At 41.6% G+C, this 18,472-nt stretch overlaps 1 protein-coding gene across 2 annotated transcripts in view; it reads left to right on the forward strand.

Moving 5' to 3' along the window:
* The first annotated feature begins 6,517 nt into the window (after positions 1–6,517).
* The window catches only part of CD96 (CD96 molecule), a 29,404-nt gene continuing 17,449 nt past the window's right edge, over positions 6,518–18,472 (forward strand). Inside the window, exons 1-4 of one of the 2 annotated variants that reach the window (XM_081953320.1) lie at positions 6,518–6,617; positions 9,547–9,969; positions 15,056–15,168; positions 16,746–16,971. In XM_081953320.1, coding sequence (XP_081809446.1) covers positions 6,569–6,617; positions 9,547–9,969; positions 15,056–15,168; positions 16,746–16,971 — 811 coding nt within the window. In that variant the 5' untranslated portion in view covers positions 6,518–6,568. The remainder of the gene's footprint in view (positions 6,618–9,546; positions 9,970–15,055; positions 15,169–16,745; positions 16,972–18,472) is intronic. The other variant, XM_081953321.1, reaches the window with a different exon arrangement.

Raw genomic sequence — 18,472 nt, forward strand, 5'->3', positions numbered from 1 at the left:
TATGGCAAGAAGTCATAAAATGGGTCAAAACTCATTTAACAAATTTCTCACTTAGCAACATAAATTCTGGGCTCACTTGTGGTCATGAGTCAAGGACTACATGTACAGCTTAGTAAGATTTTTAAACAAAAGAAAAGAAAATTTTCATTTATTTATTTATTTATTTGTTCATTCATTCATTCATTCATTTATTGTCACTTCTGATACTTGTACAGTAGGTATTAGAAAATGTTGTAATTAGAACATGTAGACTTGAATGTTAGCAATAAACTCTGTTTAACCAAAACACTAAATGCTGTATTAATGACTGAATAGAACCCACTGTAGCGGCCTACTGGCTGTCCAGATAATTTATTGTTAGTGGGAATCATCTAAATATGAACTGAATAATTACTGGATCCTTCTTTCACAGAACATTTCCATATCAATTCCATTTTCACTCCCTAAATTTGCAGAACTAATGTAGAGGTGAACTCTGATTGTGAAGTCTTTCTAATGAGACAGATTAGAAAAGCTAATTCATGCCAGAGAATGTTAACATTGTTAAGGTTAGTTGCAGAATGCAGGAAATAAGAGATAGCTTGTCTTTGCCCTTAGCCATCCTTAAATCCGAAGTACATGCATAAAATGTCATGTTGTGGAGGAGGGATAAAATAAATGGAAATGAAAATAAAACTATTTTGGAGAGGAAACATAAACTAACCAAAATCACCAAAACTTCCATCTTTGACAAGGAAAAAAAGAGAGAGAGTGTGGAGGAATGTGATGTTCCTCTGAGTTCTGTACATCAGAAATCCCCAGGTGTTTTGGGAATTAGATCTATTCCTTATTACATCCTGTTATGTCCTGGCAGCCAGCAACAGCCAAGCCACGCCTGATTGGCTAAGACGTGGCTTGGCTGAACGCGGGCTGTCAGGAACAGCTGATTGGTTGTCCTGCCTGACAGCTCCGTATAAATAGCTGTCAGGCAGGAAAAGTGCTGATTCTTTTGCTGTACACAGTTATCGCCTTGTTGTCATTAAAGTTGGTTGTTAGTTACCTCAGACTGAGTCCTGCCTCATCCTTCGGCCAATCTTTTACACTGGCGACGAAGGTGGGATCCTGAGGCCACGAAGACACCACTTAAAACAAGCAGCTGCCTAGTAGGGGAAAAAAAGGATTTTTTTTCCCCTCTCCTTTTCCCTCATACTTCGCGAGCTCGCACTTGTTCTACTATGGCTTCAATGCCACTGTTCGCTCCTTTTGGAACCGCCGGCGAGTCATGGGCCAGGTTCCTGGAGCGGTTTGAATGTTTTTTGATTGCCAATGGGAACCGTAATATCCCAATGGATGAGAAATGTAGTTTTTTTCTCAGCTGCTGCGGGCTGGCAATGTTTAACGCCACTAGGGCACTAGCCATGCCTTTGCCTGTCCACTCTTTGGACTTGGACACGCTGATCACCAAACTGCGGAACCACTATGTGCCGACGCCTTCTAAAATCGCCCGGCGCTATGCATTTAGACAATGTGTACAAAAGCCGGAGGAATCCGTGAGTCAATTCCTCCAGTCCCTGCGGACCACAGCCATCTCGTGCGAATTTCATGACCTGGACGACTCACTGGTCGAGCAGTTCATCTGTGGCATTAGGGACCCTCGCCTCAAGAGGCGCCTCCTAGCTCGGCCTGAGGTGACATTGAACGAGGCAATTGCCGAGGCTAGGGCGGTCGAACTGTCTGAACAGTCAACGGCCGAAATGTTCCGCCTGCAGATTCCTCTGCCTCCTGGCCGCACTTGCCTCATTGTCGACCTGGTTCCCTTGACGGACCAGGAGGAAGAGGAGCTTGTGGCCCGTCTCGCTTCTACTCCCTGCGGTTCCCTGCCTGGGTTGTGGCGGCGACCACAGCCGTGCTGAGTGCCCTTTTAAGGCTTCCATCTGCCACCGCTGCCAGAGAAAGGGCCACCTAGCGCAAGTATGCAGGGCAACAACCCCCCAGCATCAGCGGGCAAGCCCCCAACCGGCTGTTCCAGCCTGCCACTCCTCAGCCGTGCCAACAGCAGAGACCGCAAGACGCTTGCTACGCCGTGACCAAAACCCTCCTGCCACCCCTGCAGAGTTGGTCTACAATGCGGCCGCAGGTGCGCCAAGAATCCGGGTCTCCGTCCTGATTGAGGGATCGCCTTGCATCATGGAGGTCGACTCCGGCTCATCCCGTTCCCTCCTGTCCTGGGCCGATTTCAACCGCCTCTGCCCTGGCATCAAGAAGAGCCAGCTTTCTCCCCCGGACACTACCCTACAGGACTACCAGGGGGCTGTCATTCCTACCCTGGGATGTTACTCAGTGAGGGTGGAGTACGGGGATTTTACTGGGCGTTTATCTGCACTTATAGTAGAAAATCCCCTTCCAGCCCTCCTGGGCTTAGACTGGTTTCCAGCCCTGGGCCTATCATTGTAAGGGATGCACCTTACCTCAGACACCCCCCCTGACATTGCTAGCCTTCTGGCATCATACGCTGACGTATTTAGCTTAACCTAGACCCCCAGGTTACTCCCATCAGGCTGAAGGCCTGCAGGGTGCCTTTTGCCTTAAGGGCTAAGGTGGATGCCGAATTAGATAAATTCCTTGGACTTCTGGCCGGTGACCAACCTAACCCTCCCATCCTATCCCCTAGGATGACCCGCTGGACGGAGTTCCTGGCTGGGTATTCCTATACACTGCTGTACCATCCTGGCAAGTAGCTAGGGCATGCCGATGCCCTTAGCCGCTGCCCCTGCCAGGCGAGGACCCCGCCCCGGTGCCCTCTACGTCTGTCCTCTCCATTGCTTCCCTCAACCTGCCACTGACAGCCTCGGACGTGGCGTCCCACACCAAGGCCGACCCTGTTCTGTCCCAAGTAGTCTCTTGGGTTCTCAGGGGCTGGCCCCTGGGCAAGGTTACCGGGGAATTCCATCCGTTTAAATCCCACCAGCTGGAACTGGCCATCCACAGCGGGTGCCTGCTGTGGGGAGACAGGGTCATCATTCCCCACCCCCTTCGCCACCAGGTGCTAGCTCGTCTCCATGTGGACCACCCTGGCATAGCGCGCATGAAGGCTTTGGCGCGCAGCTATGTCTGGTGGCCCCACTTGGACGACAACATAGCTGCCTGGGTGGCCCGCTGTCCTCCCTGTCAGTTGTCCCGCCCTGCCCCACCTGTGGTTCCCGCACGGCAATGGGAAACCCCTAGGGGGCCTTGGTCCAGGGTCCACATGAATTTCGCGGGCCCTTTCCATGGCCAGGTTTTCTTGGTAGTCGTGGATGCCTACTCCCACTGGGTGGAGTTAGTCCTCATGACATCCACCATGGCGGAGAGCACCATCAGGGCTTTGCAACGCCTGTTTGCCACGCATGGGTTGCCGGGCATCCTGGTGTCCGACAACGGGCCGCAATTTGCATCCACAGCATCCCAACAGTACCTGGCCATGCAGGGCATCCACCATGCGCCCACCGCCCCATACCACCCTGCCTGCAATGGCCGAGTGGAACAAGCCGTCTGCTCGGCCAAAGAGGCGCTCGGCAGAATGGACCGGGGCGATTGGCCGGCGAGGGTGGCAGCTTACCTGCTAGGTCAGCACTCCACCCCTTGCCCTATGGACAACAAGAGCCCCGCTGAGCTCCTGATGGGCAGGCGTCTGCGGACACCCCTGGATAGGATGCATCTGCTCTGTTCAGGGGAGCAGCCTCACAACCTGGGGGGCCCTCCCCTCTCTTTCGAGGTGGGGGATCTGGTCTGGGCTAGAAACTTTACGAGGGATCCTAAGTGGGTACCTGCCTCCATTGCGGAAATAACTGGCCCCTGTTCTTAAAGGGTCCACCTTGCCGATGGGTCCGAGTAGTGGCGCCATGTGGATCAACTAAGGCGCCGCCACCCAGTCGAGGGTCCCGCTCAATCCGACCCGCAGCCAGTCACTGTTCCACCACAACCGGCAGAAGTTTTCCCCAGTGAGGCCTTTCCCCAGTCAGGCCTCGCCTACCCAGGGCCTGCCGACAGGCAGCCTCTCCAATTGCCTTCTCCGTCCGTCCACGTCCCTCCGGGTTTTGTGCTTCGAGAGGCCTTCCCCCAGTCAGGCCTCGCCTACCGAGATGCCACCTACCGGCAACCATCCTCTATTCCGCCTTCTACGACTGCGCCCCCTCGCCCCGTCCTACCTCGGCCTCCAACTCCGCCCTCTGCTACATGTCATGATGATGTTGCCCGGAGCTACACTCCCTCCAGGGATGAGCTTCCATGAGCACCTCTTCCTCTGCCGACGACTCCGCCTGGACTGAGATGATCAGGGTGGGTCCGGCGCCGCCCTGCCTACTTTAGTGAGTACGCTTGCGCCGCCTTCGCGCCTGTGTCCTCGCTGGGGGGGGAGGAGTGTTATGTCCTGGCAGCCAGCAACAGCCAAGCCGCGCCTGATTGGCTAAGACGCGGCTTGACTGAACGCGGGCTGTCAGGAACAGCTGATTGGTTGTCCTGCCTGACAGCTCCATATAAATAGCTGTCAGGCAGGAAAAGTGCTGATTCTTTTGCTGTACACAGTTATCGCCTTGTTGTCATTAAAGTTGGTTGTTAGTTACCTCAGACTGAGTCCTGCCTCATCCTTTATTCCAGTAGCCCCCAACCCTTTGGACACCAGGGATTGGTTCTATGGAGAGAGGTTTTCCCCTGGACTGGGGGTATGTGTGGTTCCAGGTACTGCCTGCATCCCATGGATAGGTTTCGCTTGCTTGCATGAACCAATTTCTGGCATACCATGGCCCAGTGCCAATCCACTGACCAGGGGTTGGGGGATCCCTACTTTATTCCATTACATGGAAACAATTAAACAAACTCTTGTTTCACTGATAATCAATTCAGCATTTATAAGAAAGGGACAATAAAAAGATATTTTGGAACTTTAGATTTGCATAGATTTTGCAAGCTCATAAGGAAATACATTGCCAAGAAAGAGAGGGAATTCACACAAAATCTGCATTCTCTCTTATATGACAGATACCGCCACACTTTCATGATTGTTGCAAAGAAGTGTTGGACAAAAAGATAATCACTAGCACTGAGGTTGTCACCTAGTTTGAGTGATGAAACATTTGCACACAAAAAAAAACAAAAAAAAATCCGCAACCAAGCTCAGAGAGCACCAAGAACCACTCAAAAAGAGAATACTGGCAATCCAAAATGTATTTTGCAAAATTCCCCTTTGCTGATTTCTTTTATCTCACATCCTCTGCCTCGTAGCTTAAGCAAGATAAATTATTCTTCTCTTATCTTCACTGACTTGTAAATTCCCAGTGGTATGACAAGTGTCAGCATATATGGTCCACTCAAAGCCAATGCAGAAGAATAATGGTTTTCAGCATGCCTCTCCGAGGATAGGAACTTATGACCTCCGAACTACTGCGACTGATAGATCAAACCACTTGTGCTCATGGCATATATCATGTTGTGTGTATGCTGTCATGTCCAATTGTGATGAATAGTTATAGGATCAATAGAACTGTGATGAAGCTATTTTTCTAGTGAGTCATGTAGATAATGCTGACTTCTTGCTCTCTTCAAGATAAGAGAGAAGGGGTAAGGGGAAGAGATCTGAAGAAAGCAATACAGAAAACAGACAATTGTGTCAAATAATTAATACCCTATAATATACGAGCTAATGGTTTAAAATAGGCCAGCAGGTCAAAGATTCCCTATTCCTTTGTAATAAGGCTTTAGATTGTTTAAAGCACTTCACGTGTGCTATCTCAACTTTCCTTCAACAACACATAAAAACAAAAGTTCTTCCAGATTTCACCCCAACCTATGCAATCCAGGTTCACCAGTGACCAAGTGTTTTGTTGGTTTTCGTATTGTTCAGGTATTATATCACCTCTGCTCCACAAAAGTAGATCAGTGTAAAGAGTAAAGAATCCCTAATAATCATGTTTGTACACTATTGATAAGACATCCTAAAACTTCTAAGAAAATGGATTTCATTATAGTTTCCTGGTAAAGTTTTGATTTAATTACTGCTATGAATAGTCTGATTCATCTACCCAAAGTTGTCTAGTCTAGATCTCACTGTAGAGTCAGGTATCTAATGCTGAATTTCTAGCCCAGAAATGAAGAATGAGGGAAGAAGCACCAATAATGATCAAATACCCACTGTTATCACGTATATTATATCACTAACCAGTCTACATATTTTTCAATGAGTTTTAAATTCTACTGTCAATTGTCTGTGGTTACTATGGAATGTTTTACGGGGAACTGAATTCTTAAACTCCATAATATCCATAATATTTGGGCATAATATCCATAATGTTTGGGCATAATGTCCATAATATTTTGGCAGTAGGGCAAGTTAATATAGCATGTTTTATTTATTCTTTTTTTTAAAGGCAAAATACATTTACATTTTTAAAACACCCTCAGTGGGTGGTTTCATTTCCTGTACGTATGTTTCTTATAAACCCTGTGAAAAAGAAAGTATAAAAAGCATGCTCACTGTTGAAGGAATAAAACTCTCCGTTGTTGAATACTGAGACAGACTGTTATAAACAGTATTTATTTTTTATACAATCGGAAGATGGGATTTCAGATGTCTTATTTACTCATCCTAGCATGTATCCTCAGTGGTAAGTTGTTTTCATAAAATGATGATACCTAGGTTTATGATTTTTTTTTCAGTTCCTTGTTAGAGCACAAGGCAGTGTACACGGTTATTGCTTTTGTTTAACTACAAAATTATATTGGCTCAAAGTTGCTGGATCTTTGTTCTTATAAGGTGTTTGTTCTTCTAAGAACCAAAGTAGTTTACCAGTAGTTCCATTAAGGGTTTTCTAAAAAGTGAAGAATTAAAAGCTTGTTGGTACTATGGGATTAAACTATAAATGTTCTTAATTAAACATTGAAATCATTATCAGCTCATTAGTGGATAACCGAATAAGCAAAGCAAACCTAGACTCAGGGAGTACCTTGAAGAGACAATCAGGAAATCCTGTCTTTAGGCTTGTCTAGGAAATCCAAAGGAGTTTGGGAGAAAAAGAAAAAGCGCGCACACGCACGCACACACACACACACACACACACACACACACACACACACAAACACAGGCAAAATTACTTCTGAATTTAAAAGAAGCTACATGGAGAAGTTCAGGAAGTCGTCAGAATCAAGCTTGACCTTGCAGAGTATTTACTTCAAGTATTCAAGTATTCAGTAAATACTTGAATTATTTGTTATTTTTGGTGCCCCTCTCAATTCAGCTTCTGCCCTAAATGTTAGAGAACATGTCTTTCAAAAGAATATGAACTGTCCATCTCTGTTAACTACATTATTGTAGTGAAGCTTACATGCTGTCTCCTTCCCGCAATACAGTTTAATTGAGCATGAACAGGATCTGACCTAAATCAATGCAAGAAAAATGTTTGTGATACTAACAGTCTGACTTTATCTCCTGCTCATGTATGAGAAGACAAGCAGGTAGTGTAACCAGATGATTTTCTATATAGGATATTAGCAGGGGTAGATTTCAAAAATTTCAGCAATGGGTTCTCTGCCCTGTTGCTGGGTGGGCATGGACATTGTGGCCACGGTGGGCGTGGCCTAGTTGCCTCCTGCACCACGAGGTGGGGAGGAAGTATTCGCCTTCCCCAGGCTCTGGAGGCTTTCCTCGAGTGTCTGGGAGAGCAAAAACTGCCTTCTCCAGGCTCGGGAGGCCCTCCAGAGGCTGCCTGATTCCAGCTTTCTAGAACTTTCAGGAGGCCCATTTTTCCCCTCTCTGAGCCTCTGCACAGGCCCTGCACTTACCTCACACCCAAAACGGGCCGTGTGGAGATTCCTGGGAGGGGAGGGTGGGTGGATGGGGCCAGCCAGGGGTAGGATTTGGAGGTTCTCCAAACCGGCCATAACATTAGCTGCGGGTTCTCCAAACCCTGGCAAACCTGTAGCAGTCTATCTCTGGATATTAGCCTAAATACAAACCACACAATCAGACGTCTGCCAGCCAGCATTAACAACTTTGGCCTGATAATAGAACGTTCTAACTTGAAAAAGAAAGTGCAAAGAGTGGCAACACATTTTAAAATTTAAAAAGCTATTAATAAAAGTTACCTATTAAAATATTTATTCTTAATGCCCTGTGTGTTGCGCTTTGATCCTCCCTATGTATCAAAGATACTTACAAGGAAGAATTGCCTCCGCCAAGCTTTGTCAAAAGTAGAGCAGCTTCCTAAAACAAAGATGCTGAACAAAACACATCATTCTTTGAATTTCTAGGCCTCTTTATACTGCACTTTTTATATCTTTTTGTTTAGAAATATACGCCTGCTTGTTTAAATTTTCAGTCAAGGTCCGGTCCCATCAAGTTAGAGCTCAGAATAAAGCAGAATTATTATATTAAGACTCCAAAACCAGTTTGGTTTAATTAAGAGACTAGACTAGAAGGCAGGAGGTTGTGAGTTCTAGTCCTGATTTAGACGGTAGGCAAGTTGGGTGACTTTCAGCTACTGATTCTTTCTCAGTCTAAACTCACCTCCCAGGATTGTTGTTGTTTGGAAAATAAGAGGAAGAAGAAGTATTAGGTAACTGCATTGAGCTATTTATACAAATGACAAAGGTGACAATAAAAAAAATTATGGAGGAAAAATCCTATTATTCCAGGGCTGCATGCAATTCTTTCAAAAATCTTGGTTGTGGCTCCAGAGGGACTGCCATCAAAGTTAAAGTCTAATGTGATAGAACAGGGGCGGGGAGGATTTTAATGAATTGTACTGAATTTTTAATTTTAATTTAGTTTTTGTCAAGTTTCCACCCATTGTTGTCAGTGCAATCTTTCATAACATGGGGTGTTTTAGGCCCTGGATTAGTAGTAGGGTAATCCATGTTTAAAGGTAAACATGTTTATGGTACCCATGTTTAAAGGTATGGGATGCGGTGGCTCAATGGCTAAGTCACTGAGCTTCTCGATCAGAAAGGTTGGCAGTTCGGCGATTTGAATCCCTAGTGCTGCATAATGGAGTGAGCTCCCGTTACTTGTCCTAGCTTCTGCCAACCTAGCAGTTTGAAAGCACATAAAAATGCAAGTAGAAAAATAGGGACTACTTTGGTGGGAAGGTAACAGTGCTCTGTGCCCCTTCGGCATTTAGTCATGCCGGCCACATGACCACGGAGACATCTTTGGACAGTGCTGGCTCTTTGGCTTTGAAACGGAGATGAGCAATGCCCCCTAGATTTGGGAACAGCTAACACATATGTGCAAAGGGAACCTTTACCTTTAATCCATGTTTTGGTCATTCTTTTACATCGTAACTATGTCACGGTAACTTTGGGACATTGTCATTTATAGTTATTTCTTCTATACAGAGCCAAAAACTTTAATATACTTGCTTATAAATAATATAAATATTATATGATATTTATTTATAACTGTTGTAAATTATAAATCATAAACATAAGGATGTGGAACTTTTTTTTTCAATGAGAGCATCAAACAGGGGAAGGCTAAGTTAATGCAATGACTATTATATGGGACTGCAATAATATTCCCACTATATTGATTTGTAGGATGTTCTATGGTTATAATTACAAATGAAGAAACTGTCTCTGCTTTGGCTGGTAGCGATGTGACTCTAAAATGCAGCATCTTGCAAGGAAAAGAAACCCACGTAACACAGATTCAGTGGTCTAAGACTGCTGAAGGTCTATCAAGAATAATAGCTGTATATAACCCTCTCTATGGTACAAAATATTCTGAAGCGACCTATAAAAATTCAGCAAGTTTTGAGAAAGGGTCCCATGATTGCTCGACCGACTTTGGCAGGACTTCCGAACAGGTTAATTCTGTAGGAAACAACCTAGAATGCAACCACTGGATTCTACAACTGAAGAATGTCACGCCTGAACTCTCTGGCTCCTATGAATGTATCTTTACCACATTTCCAATTGGAACAAGCAGCTCAAAAATACGCCTTTTTGTTAAGAAAAAAGGTAAGTACGGTAATAGTTTTTTTTTTTTTAAAGTGAAAGAAAAATATAAACAAAAGCAATGTAGAGTAATTCTAAACTGTGAGGGGAAATCTGCATGTGGCCCTCAGAGTTGCCATTAGATAAGTCAAACTATCAATGTATTCTTAGCATTGTTTATTTTTTTTATATTTCATTGCTGCTGATTTTCATTTTCCTTAAAACTCATCTTGTGACTGGTCTCAGTAAATGCAACACTTGGATACTAAAACATTTCAAGCTCTACACTTACTGTTTTTATGGTCCTATTAATTGCGTGTGCGTTTGTGTTACAACTGTTTTGTTGTAAATGATATAAGCTGATAAGGATTGGAAATGATTCTTATGCAGAAACTATAGAGAAAATGCTACAAATGGGGGGGGGGGCACTGAGACAAAACTGGGGCCCAGAGGTCTAATATTAAATGGCACAGTAGTTAGAATGCAGTACTGCAGCATAATACTGCTGACTGCTGGCTGCCAGCAGTTCGGCAGTTCAATTCCTACTGGCTCAAGGTTGACTCAGCCTTCCATCCTTCTGAGGACATAAAATGAAGACCCAGATTGTTGGGCAAAATGCTGACTCTGTAAACTGCTTAGAGGGGGATGTAAAGCACTGTAAAGTGGTATATAAGTCTAAGTGCTATTGCTATTAAGCAAAAGAGTTCTTACAGTCTGGCACTATCGGGTGATAGTGGGAATGTTGTAAAATTCAAGATCAAAATTTATAGTCATTATAATCAGGCATCCAATTAGATAATTGGGTAAAATGGCTATTACAAATATCCCCAGGAACATCAACTCTAGTTCCCACCTTTGTGTCATGAGCAAAAAGATGAACTTTACCTCACAATCCTTCTGTTGTATATCACTTCTAAACACACTGATCTGAACAGGACCTAGGACTGAGCCTTGTAGTACACTACGTGTGACTGGTCACTGTTCAGACAGTGCCCCATTAACAATCACACACTGGGATTTACTCCTGACCTAACTGCTAGTGCTTATCCATTGGATCACCCAGTAGTTAAGCCCTAGGCTGTACAGCCGTTTTACGAACTCGTTATGTGGAACTGTATCAAAAGCTTTGCTAAAATAAAGACAGTTTAAGGCCACAGCACCACCTTCGTCCAATACATTTGGGACATAGTATTAAAAAGTCAATCAGATTAGTCTGACAATTTTAATTGAGGAACTATATATCATAACCAAGACAGATCTACACACCAAATGGAAACAACACCAGTCTATCTCAGAGCTAAGGGTTTTTAAAAATCTAAATATAGTAGAGCTGAGGTAATCTGAATACTATGGCAGATGTTTTTCCAGAAGTTACTTGCTACAACAAAGAAGACAGGCTCCCTAGTTAAAGTTGCTTATGAAATGAGACACAAATCTACAGTTTCCAGAAGTTGTGAATACCCCAACACTGGAAGTCTTTAAGAAGATGTTGGATAGCCATTTGTCTGAAACGGTATAGGGTTTCCTGCCTAGGCAGGGGGTTGGACTAGAAGACCTCCAAGGTTCCTTTCAACTCTGCTGTTGTATTTGTATAAGTTTTAAATTATTTAGGGTAACCATAGAAGAATACATGGACTAGTCCAGAGTTGTTTTAAACACAACACTATTCTTTGTGATAGGTCCTTTATTTGATATTGTTGCTGGTTTTCTAGGCTTGGTTCTTCCACTGTGTTTGTGAGGTGATACGTTTCTCTGCCATTTTTCTTTTGCTTTTTGGATGCACTGTGTTCTGTCAATGTTAATTGTGTGCATACTTTATTAGAAGTATTGAGATAATTTGGTACATTTTTAATGTTTTTAGGATCTCTCTTTCTTCTACCCTGGTGGTTCTATGCTCATTTGACCAGGGGTGTAATACATTTTATTGCTTCTCATCAATTGGTCAGTTGTTTTGAGTGATGCTCTAAGTATTCAAATAATTCTAGTGGTTGTCATTGTCTGTGTTGTAATTTAGTCCTTGCTGGAGAATGTTCTGTTTTGAAGTAGTTAAGGGATGGCTGAAGATATTTATCTCCCATTCTAGTTCAGTTTCATCTTTTCCTATTCAGGCTGGCTTAAAAAATTGATTTACAGTTTTGTTTTTCTTTATTTCAATTTATTTTTGTATATCAGTTTTGATGGTAGTTGTTAATGTCTTAATGAGTTCTATAGTTGTTCATTTTAATTTGTACTTTAAGTTATTGATAGTGTGCTGTTATTTATGCAGTATAAGATGACCATCTGCTCTCAACGGATGTTCCTGTATTTAGTCTGTTTATTCTATTTCCTTTCATGCTGCCTAGTTTATGAGAAGTCTGTTTCTTATGCTAGTAGGCAGGACTATGCTATCATAGGCATTCATTTAGAAAAAAAAGATAAGTGCAATTTTGTTTGTAATACGTATACTTTATGCTGTGATTGCCAGAAATAGCTTGATCGATTGGTGTCTATGAAGATTTTCAGTCATCCAAAGATGCTTTTTCAAGAGGCAACTGGACTTTCAGTCAGAGTTGAAGAAACTTCTTGGATGAGAAGCAAAACATATTCAAAGAGAAACAAAAAAGTCCTCTTGAAAAAGTACCTTTTGGACAAGCTTGATAGATTATAAAAAAGAACATCAAGCTGATGCCAATAACTGGGCAAAGATTCTAGTGGAATTGGTAAGTGGACCAAATATACTGTTGTGGCCCACCAGCAGCCAGCGGAGCTGGCAGCAGACTTAGACAATGATTATGTTGGTGAGGAACATGGACCAGTCCTGGAGGCTGGGGAAGGCTCAAAGGCTCTATGTCAGAGGCAGAGATGGGCCCGAGGCCGTCTGGCAGTGATCAGGTGTCTACAGCGCTGGTTGAGGCAGAGCAACAGCTAGAGCCTGTTCCCAGTGTGCACATGCACAGAGCTGCCAGAAGAAAATAACAACTCAGAAATCAGGGTAGACTTGGGAGTAAAGTCACAGGTAGAAGGTGATTGGCCCCTCCCATAGGAAGTTAAAGAGGAGTGAAAGGGAAGTGGCTTTTGCAGGAAGCAATTCATTTGTTCAGTCATTAGATTCGTTTCAGGAGTGTGATGATCTGTCCATGAATCTCAGAGACTCTGTGCCCAGTCTTTCCTTGCATAACACTTCATTTGGAAAATATATACATGGCAGCTTTCTAAGATAGATAAGGTCTGTGGTCATAAATATTCTTTGAAAGAATCTGGCTTCCCCATTGACTGCTTGTCAGAAGATCACAAAATGTGATCACTTGGCCCCGGAATACTGCAATTGTCATAAATATATGCCAGTTGCCAAGCATACAAATTTTGATCAAGTGACCACAAGGTTGCTGCAATTGTCATACTTTTGAAAAATGGTCATAAGTCACTCTTTTCAGTGCCATTATAACTTCAAACAATCCCTAAAGGAATGGTTGTAAATCAAGGACTACCTGTATGCCCATCTGGATTACTATCCATCACCAGATCTTTAGGGACTGATAACTAGCCAAAAGTAAAGGGGGAAAGCATTACCATAAAGTCAACAACAAATAAAGACAGCAAGAGTTATATGACATTATGAAAATGCAAGGTTTTCTTAAATATTGAGTCATTTAACCAAGCACTTCCTAACTTTAATGTAAGCTTTCATTCTTTCCATTTGTCTGCCTGGAATGTTTACTAACTAGATGAGGTTTCTTTATAGGTTTCTAAACTTATTTTGCTTCCAAACCAGTTTAACACAAAAGCTGGAACAAGCTTAAGTAGCTTTTTGATAATACTGTTAGGTACAGAAATTCTCTGATTATTTTTTTAAATCATCTGTTTCTTATACAGTTTAATGAAAGAGAATTAGCTTTGAAATTCCTTTGAAAGAGGATATGAATTTCAGACGATACTACCTTTGCACTATTTTATTACTCTATGTAATAAGAATGTTTTCCCTTTTAGATGTATACACTCCCCTGGATTTTCTATTCAGTCCCAGGGGAAGACATTATAAGCAACATTACTGTCACCACAAAAGGGGAAATCCTACTTTTGATATCTTATTGAAGAAACTTTCTTTCCACTTAATTTCTTTAACTGCCAATTTGGTGGTGGGGGGGGAATGAAATATTGTGTGTACTAACAACACAAAGCATAAAATTGGAAGCAAATATTTCTGATACTTTTACAAATATGCTAGAAGAAGGGAAGGGATTTTTGACATTGCCAAAGTTCATTACTATAATACTAACTAGACTTCAAGGCCAGGGGCCAGATCCAGCCTGTAGGATACTTAGATCTGGCCAATCGGACCAGCCTGGAAACAGCGAAGGACCAGCTCGCGGTACTTCTGGCGGCAAAAACGGCCTCCCAACCTCTTGCAACTTTCTGCCAGTGAAAATAGAGCTCGGGAGGGCAGCCCTCCTGAGCTCCATTTTCACTGGCAGAGAGTTGCAGGTCATGGCAGCAGAAAACGGAGGTTGGTAACCCCTTTTCACAGGCAGAGCCCTCAGACCACCACGGGTGCCCCCAACAGTAGTGATGTCAAGCTGGCCATGTCCCCCTGGCCCTTCCCCCCCCTCAAGAACATACACAACCCTAATGCAGCTCTCAATGAAATCAAGTTTAACACCCATGAACTAGTCTAAACTAGAGTTACTCTAAGTATAATGTCTGAATAGTGTTTTGGGTTCTAATGCTGTTTAATAAACTCTGCCTTCTTAAATAAGAAGACTTTCTGTTTTCATTTATCTGTTTCATGGTATGCACAAATCTATTTTAGAGCCTAAAATATGTTTACAATCCCAAAATAAATTTTGTTTGCCTCCTTGTGTCAGGAGCAGATGAAAGAGCTACAAAATTAAAGGTGTTTGTTCTAAGCAAAACATTTTAAATCTTGAAATATCAAGAAATCACTGACCTCTCTATAGTTATCTATGAACTATTTTCCATCTATCAAAAAAGATCTATTCTTATTTTGGAGAACTATTCTTTTATATTCCTAATGCAGATGAATGTATTAAATAATAGGACTTTCAGAATTTTACATGCATTGTACATTGGAATTGTGTACATATTCTTATTTTTTTTCCCTGCTTGATAAAAGATTACAAGAATCCTGTGTTACAAGCTTTACACAACCAGACCTTAGAAATACCATGCGTGAACAGTATGCCTCATTATATAAGCCTGACAAATTCTTCTGTAACGTGGTTATTGGTAAGTAACGATTTCTCAATTAAATAATAAGGGTAGACCTAAGACCAAAGAGGCTTCACCAACCCTGTCAGAATATATCTTATTTGTTATTTTGCTTTTTAAAATGGCTGGGAAATTATTATTAAAACTTAGTTTGCTCTGAAGGCTGTGACTTTGGAAATCTGTAATCTTGAGGATCTCATGTTCCTCACAGATTACCCATGTTTAGGAGGGATCTGATATGAACCAAAACATCTAATATTCTGGTAACAGTCATTGTAAACCGCAGTTATGTGTTGTGGCAGCACTAAATATGTTTACTGAAAATATTTTATATAAATTATCTAGCATGCATTTTAGTGCTATATAGACATGGCTGTTCCTAACAGATTTTTATTTTGAAATATCCACATTTATATAAACTTCTTCATTGAAACTGCTTGGAATTTAAGGGGTTTTTTTTAACCCTTCCGATTATTTAAATGGTCCAAAAAGTCCAGCTTCACTCTTTATTAGCATATACTCATAGCACTGCCATGATCTAGTCGTCCAAAGGGAGAAGGGGGTGCCAACAGTTTCAAAACAAAACAAAAACCCCAGAGCAATAAAGTCCCGTCCTTTGTTTAATGTGCATCAAACATGCATCATACTTACATAAAAATGGATGGAGCTTCGGTTACTCTGGTCATACCTGCTAATCTGACACATAATATTTGCGCCCTGCCCCAGATGCCCCTGTGCATGAGATGGCAATTGTATAATTTCTGCCTTTCCCAGGTACTTATTTTTGGGTGTAGACACTAGAATATTTTATTCTTGCATTGCAGTTCTGCAAATTTTCACTTTACCCCAATACAGTTTTAATATTTACATGAAATTGCTGAATCAAATCTTTCTGTCATTAGGTTTGATTTGTCCTTTGAACTTTTAGAACTTTAGTGGTGCAAAATATGTCTGGGAACTTTCAAACTGAGGCCAAGTATTAATATTAATCATCACTTCAGCCTCTAGAGCTTCTGAAGCTTGAGATTTTGGAAACTTTTAGATCATCACTGGCTATTGTGTGTTTGTGTGGTCTCTGGGTTTGTGGGCACGCACACAGAGATACTCACACTGAGACTCAGGTTCTCAAAGAAAAAAATCTTTCTGCATTGCTTTAGTCAGAGATGGCACTTGCAGACTATTCAGGACCATTGTTAGAGAAGCTTGCTATTTTGTTTCTATTTCTAAGTAAACATTTTTTATAATTGCTGCTGAGAAGGAGATATTAAAAAAAGGGTTTTCTTTTTTCATTCTGCAGTCCCAGATCTATTTTCTATCAGAATTAGGCAACAAAAGGGATATGTCCTAAAATGAAATTTATAACAGAAAGGGACTGTTCTTGAGACAGATTGTGAAATATACAGTAGATAATTGGGAAAGAGAGATGGGCTACCTAATAGCTAGTAGCTCTTATAAGGAAGGAAGGAAGAATCAGCGATTCACCTATCCCAGTTGTACAATTGCTATTACATCAGCATCTTCTATTACATTAAAAAGAAAGAAATGATGATAATTCATGCTTTTTCTTGGCAATGCATCATATCTCCTATTTCTAGCAGAAAGAAAATGGAAATGAAGAGATCCTAATCACGAAACCGTCCTATTACCTTCAAGGCTATACAGCCCCTCTCACTGTGTACAAGGACAGAATCCAAATGAGTTCCAAAAATGCATTATTGATTTCTCCGGTGACAGTTATTGATGATGGCAAGAAGTTTGTCTGTTCGATTGTCGCTCTCTCCGGAAGAATTCAGGAAAGTGCCACTCAAGTGGAAATATTTGGTGAGGAGGGGCTACTGTAATGGACTAAAAACGTAATCTAAAAACTTTTTTTTCCAAGTGTCACTTGATAAAACCGACTTGATTCCTTTAAATGCTTATTTGCTTAAGTAACTATTTAACATTTTTCTATTTTGTGCAAAGGAACTTCTGTGTCACAAATTGATAGCAGAACACAACCTGTTTCTTATTCATGATGTCATGTAATCACCTAAGACCACTGCCCTATATATCCATCTGTTAGGCTTCTTCTGTGACCTAAAGACATCTTTTCTGAAAGCCTTCACAATTGGGATTGTAGCCTACACATACATGTTTTCTCATAGAATAAGATATAGATGCACAGGTTGTGACAAATGTACCACCTATGATCTTTCCCCAGCATTTCTAAGTCTCCTAGAATTTCCACCAAGCATCCAACATTTTCTATTCTTTGGGAGGGGGGGATTTATTAGCATTTTAAAGGTAAAATGAATGCCTCAAGAAAGGCCTTAAAGTACTCATTTGACTCCATAATACCTTCTCTAAGTGGGCTAATCTTCTCATTTTACTATCAAGTTTTATTTTTTAGGTGGCACCTGATTATATGAAATGTGTAGATCTGTGGCATAGTGTTTATACAGGTGTTCATAATCCACACAATAATTTTGTAAACAGACAAGGGAGCAACTGTTTAGTGAATGGCCAGAAAGCATAAATCTACCTCAGCTTTTATGCATATATAAAAGAAAGGGTTTGAGCTATGTTGTCCGCTTCTAGAGATTTTCAGCTCTTATGAATGACTTCATTCCCAGTAACAAAATAAACAATTAATTCCTATTCGTAAAAGCAAAACAAAAAATACATTGGGTATAAAATTAAAGGTTTAATTTATCAATTTAATTTAATTTTTTTTTCAGGGTTCCATCCTAAACCCAATGGTGTTGAATGTCTTTAAAAATCAGCGATGGGAGATGCGATGAAAAAGATGTTTATAAAATCTGCAGATGATACCAAGTTAGGGATACTGGCTAATAACTTAAGAACAAAATCACAATTCAAATGATTGTCAAAAGCTTGAATATTGGATCAAACGCAACAGGTTTAGGTTAGATTTGGCCCAATAATAGATTTAGGTTTTTGAATCACAAGTATAAAAAATGTACATAGTTCAAGAACATGAAAACCCATTGGTGGCAGTGCATATAATGAATATCTCATATGGACCACTAGCTTAATATGAGCTACCTAAATAGGCCAAGGTAATCTGGGGATGTATTTATGGAAGCAGCACATCCAGATTTTGTACAGTTCAGTTCTACTCTGCATGCCCCCAAGTTAAGCAAAATGCCAGCTTTTAAATGAAAAAAAAAGTCAATCCTGGCACATTGCACTGTTTTCCTAGGATACTAATTGCTAATAACTAATCTAGGACTTCAATAGGTTCGATTACAATTGGATTACTGTGTCCAACTCTGGGCAAAAGCTGAAACAAGTTCAGAGGAAATCTACCAATATATTAAGA

This window comes from Natrix helvetica (genome assembly GCF_964273705.1).
Source record: "Natrix helvetica genome assembly, chromosome: 4".
NCBI lineage: Eukaryota > Metazoa > Chordata > Lepidosauria > Squamata > Natricidae > Natrix > Natrix helvetica.